The sequence below is a fragment of the Penaeus vannamei genome, chromosome 16 (assembly GCF_042767895.1).
Source record: "Penaeus vannamei isolate JL-2024 chromosome 16, ASM4276789v1, whole genome shotgun sequence".
In the NCBI taxonomy this organism is placed as follows: Eukaryota; Metazoa; Arthropoda; class Malacostraca; order Decapoda; family Penaeidae; genus Penaeus; species Penaeus vannamei.
Window position 1 is genome coordinate 21,515,649 of NC_091564.1, and position 5,000 is coordinate 21,520,648.

The 5,000-nt window shown below is 35.0% G+C and overlaps 1 protein-coding gene across 1 annotated transcript in view; it reads left to right on the forward strand.

Moving 5' to 3' along the window:
• Positions 1 to 5,000, forward strand: part of LOC113815769 (serine incorporator 3) — a 13,558-nt gene that overhangs the window by 6,959 nt on the left and 1,599 nt on the right. The window contains exon 7 of the mRNA XM_027367788.2: positions 72 to 5,000. This exon is cut by the window's right edge and continues 1,599 nt beyond it. Within this exon, the coding sequence (XP_027223589.1) occupies positions 72 to 838 (767 nt within the window). The 3' untranslated portion in view covers positions 839 to 5,000. The remainder of the gene's footprint in view (positions 1 to 71) is intronic.

Sequence of the window (5,000 nt, forward strand, 5' to 3'; positions counted from 1 at the left end):
GGAACAGATCATACCAGGTTAGATGAAACCAAGTGCAATTTTTTATTTGAATTACTGAATTCTGATTTCAGGACCAAAAGATGTCCGTCTGAGACTTCTACATTCTTCACTTGTGTCGATGTATGTCACATACCTCACATGGACAGCCATAGGAAGTGCCCCACGCAAGTACCAGAAAACTACTGATAATGTCTGGATTGGGCCTGGTTATGATATCAACTCCCGAATAGTCTTACCTGAGCAGGAATACTATTGTGGACCAAATGAAGATGAAGAGAGTTGGGGAGATGAAGTCTTGCCTTATGTAAGTTTGGCGATAACATTTGTAACTGTTATGTATTCTGCAATTGGCTCATCAACCCCAGAGAACTGTCAAGCCATAGAATTTCCCAGCTGCCCGGCTAAGCAGAATGTTCAACGACACAAAGTAGAAGACATCGGAGGTCAGAAGGTGGTTCGCAATGAGGCTGAGGGCTTGGCTTATAGCTATTCTCTCTTCCATGTCATGTTAGGACTAGCGAATCTATATATAATGATGAGTTTAACAGCATGGTACATGCCTTCATCTGCAACTCTGATGACATTTGGTCGTTCTTGGTCTGCTGTTTGGGTCAAGATGATCTCTTGTTGGGTTTGTCTTATCATTTTTGTAACAGTAACCATCTTTCCTTCCATGCTTCCTAGCAGCTCTGTTCGCAGTAACTCCATAGGCAGTTTAAGGAATGGTTATCCAGGTAGTGGATATTTGGGTAGTTCACGCAGCCTGGATGATGAGGCAGCTGTGCCTCTGTCACCTAGCAAACCAACAGTTACCATCCACCAGGAGACAACTGTGTGAGCTGAAACTGGAGGAATGCTTTTATTTATTGAGTTACATAGTATAATTTATTTGTTTGTTGATCTATGATAAATTTGTATCTGTTTTGTTAATTTTCTTATGAATTGGTAAAAAGTTGAATACTGATAAATGGATATTGCATTTTCAAGTGATCTGAGATACATTTAAGTTCTTGATGCACTCTAATGACTCCTTTCGATTGCCATGGTTCAGACCTTTGAGTTTTATAGAAGCTTCTGAGTGGTTAAGGTTCAGTACCTTTTTAATATTTCACGCATAAGACAGGACAAAACTTTGCAGAATCTCTAAAAGATTATTATTAGATCTGAACCTAATGTGAGTTTTAATAAGATCTTGTGGTTTTTATTTTATAGTAAGTAACAGTACAGAGGAGAAGCCATAGAATCAGGTGTGCATAATTGCAGCCTTTGCTGTAAATTCCTGAGAAAAGTTACAATAAGCTCACTGGAAGTAAGTAAATGTTACTTTTGCTTATTGTAACTGAGACAAACAGCCAAAGAAATGTTTCAGATTAGCTTTAAGGAGGGAAGTGTAAGACTAATAGTACTCAGAATCTTAGCTTAGATGCCTTACTAATTTATAATTGGCACTGATCATAAACTCATCTAGGGATGTGTCAGTAGATTAATTTTTTTTTCATTTTACTTTGAAGTGGTATTTTATTTACCTGGTTTGAAAAGTACTTACTGTTTTTTGTGTGAATAGTAAGACAACCTGTTTGACAGCAAGGTCACAATAATATGTTATGTATTTGTTTAGCATTTATTAATTCCAGTTGCAAGAGTATTTTGAATAATTGGAAAATTCAACTAAACTTTTACTCTTGATAGACCTTTTTTTAAGGTATTATTGTTACTGTGAAAAGTTGTTTATTTTGATTACCTATTTACTTTTAACCCATTAACGCCGGTATATTTTGAAGCCGAAAATAAAAGATTCCGGGCAGCTACAAAATTGGCGTGCGGGACTGGCCCGGACTCTGCCCACGTCAGAGCACGAGCCCCAATACAGCGTCATACTGGTGGGACGCCTGGAAATTTGTATTTTTTCGGGTGTCTCATATATGGGACACCCGTCATTAGTGGGTTAATGGACTTAATTAATCCACTAAACTGTGTCAAGAAAGTAGCTGTGACCTTTGCTTATGCATTTTATTTAGTTGATTATATATGTAGGAAACACATAATTTTTTTTTTTCACAATGAAGATTTTCTTTAAGCTTGAGATTCACTGCATCTCAGTTGGATATCAAACTTTTAACAAATTTTTGTTTAGACTTTAATTAAAACAGAGTGTGAAACTTCAGCAGACCATTTTGTGTTCATGTGATACTGCAGTAAAACATAAATGCTGCCATAAAAAGACATGTGCCTAATTAATGATATATTTTTAATCTTAGTATAGATTTTACACAGTTACTTTGCTTGCTTTCTTGGCTTGAGATTGAGATAGCATGTTAACATAATAGAACACGTTCGGAGACATTCAAAGATCAAAGATGACAAACATACATGCACATGTATCCCCCCCTCCACACACACACAGGGTGAACTCCCTGCCCTAGCTACTTATGTACACATATACACTACCCATCACTCAGAGTGCCTACTTATACTTGCATGTTGGATTATATATTTCAATTGAATAGCTTGATAGAAAGAAACTGACTACAGTGTGTTGCTGCATAGTGTTACATCTCTGAAGCTATTAGTAGAATCATTCTTCATTCTTACTTTCATGCAATGTACATAGTTTTGGTATCATTGAGGGTTTTGGGAGGGGGTCACACAGTAGGTACATGAAAGAAATTCAGGTCAGTCACACATCAATCAATCACGCTTACTAACACACTGACCCAATTGTCTCGCTCTACATGGGTATAGGGGAGATGAGTTAAGTTCCCAAGTAGTCAGTTTCTCTCTGACAATCTATTCAGCTGATGGGTAGTGTAGACACATAGATGATTTATGCTATACGAGTACAAGTTGTAAATAAGATATTCAAAGGAAGAACAGGCAAGCTTGCACACACACACACACACACACACACACACACACACACACACACACACACACACACACACACACACACACACACACACACACACACTCTCTCTCTCTCTCTCTCTCTCTCTCTCTCTCTCTCTCTCTCTCTCTCTCTCTCTCTCTCTCTCTCTCTCTCTCTCTCTCTCTCTCTCTCTCTCTCTCTCTCTCTCTCATTTTAACATAAAGCATATATATATTTGTTATCTTGAACATGGAATATATATGAAAAAATATAAAGTTGTATGCACTGAATTTTTAAACTGTGGCTGTATTTTTAGTCATAAGATTTTTTTGTGGTTTGCATTTCTAACATTGTATTCATTTGCTTATGTCCAGACTACACAATAGAAACATTTACCAGGCAGCAAAAAGCAAGATAGCCAACCAAGTAATGTATATATATGATGAGGTGGAAGATGGTCTAGTAAAGTTATTGCTTGGCTAGGTTAGAAATTTGTTGCCAAAATGAAATTTTTATTTTATCTTTCTAGGTGATAATTTTATTTTTCAAATGCTGTATTTAAATTGAAATTTGAGTGCTTATGCTTCAGGTAATGCAAAGTAGGACTTCCATTTTCAGAAGATGATGGACTTTCAACTACAAAAAAAGCCCATAAATGTCTGAAATGATTGATGATTCTTATATGAATATATCAGAATACCTTCCTGAAACACAAAGATTAATATTTTTTAAAACAAAGAGAAATATAGTGTGATGGCTTATTGCTTTCTATTTTTCTAGTGTATAAAGTTTCTTCCTTGATATATTTTCATCAAGTGCACATAATAAATGTCTAGTAATTCTTTGGCATCTTGTAGAGGATTTGATGGTCTTTGTCTCTCTCTTCTACTGTAAGTAGAATTGGGAACGCAAAGGGTGTTTGTTCATATCTGTGACATTGCCATACATAGGGTATATCTCTAGAGTTTGAAGTGCATGACCTGCAAAATAGTCATAAAATCTTGGTAAATTTCTATATATGATAGAAGGGTTCACAGGTCTTTGGAAATGTCTTTACAAAGGGAAGAGCATGCTTTTTGGTAAGAATAATTTAATTAGAAGGTGAGAGTCAGGCTCTGAATGAGTGTAAAAGTGAGAGTCACTGTGAGATATTTGTATATGCATTATCAGTACGTAGGGACAAAGCTAGAATTATAGGAACAAGGTTCGGAAACCTGTTGTGTAAAATGGATTAGGCTTACAGAGCTTTCAAAGAGAGAGTTGCTGTGATGCTTCTCTATTGCAGCTTGCATGACCAAATTGGTTACTCTTGTATTTCAACAACCATTTATATATGTTGTAAGTGAATTATTAAACTTTAAATTTAAAGATAACATTCACAAATCCTAAGGGGGGCGTCGCACCCGAGAACAAAGTTTGTCAGTTATTGTCGGATATTCATGGTTTTGTAATATGTTATATATAAATATAAAGTGATAAACACCACCAAGTTTCGTATTATTCGGCTAATAAATAATGAAGTTATTAACGAAAAACAAGTTTTTGAACAATTACAGCCTCTTAAAAATGGCATTTATCCATTGAACAAATTTGTTGAAAAAATTATCACCTATAGTCTATAGCAATACCTAAAATTTGCAAAGACCAGAGTTTTGAATTTTGTTTTAGTTTAGTGGGAATTTATTTTTTTCTAAATGTCTAGTCTTATGAACATCACGATATGATATATGGACTACTATTAACTAAAAAGAAAATTTTCTTTAAGAAAATCATCGCAAATATATTCAGCTTTTAAATGATCCCCATTAGAATCGCCCAATTATTTATGGATGAATTTTAAAAATGCTGACAATTATTGACAAAAGTGTAGTTTTGAAATAATGGGCTCCGAAATTTTGGATTTCCCTCGATATATATATATATATATATATATATATATATATTTATATAATATATATATATATATATATATATACATATATTTTTTTTTTCTAATCTCTGCGGCAATCTTGCTGCATTCTATTGCGTTCACATGGTATTCTGAAGTGTAGCTGGTACATGGTCCCCCCCTTTTGCAAAGTACTAATGGTAATAACTGCAAATGATTGTAGAAATTCCCTTTGGAACACATGGT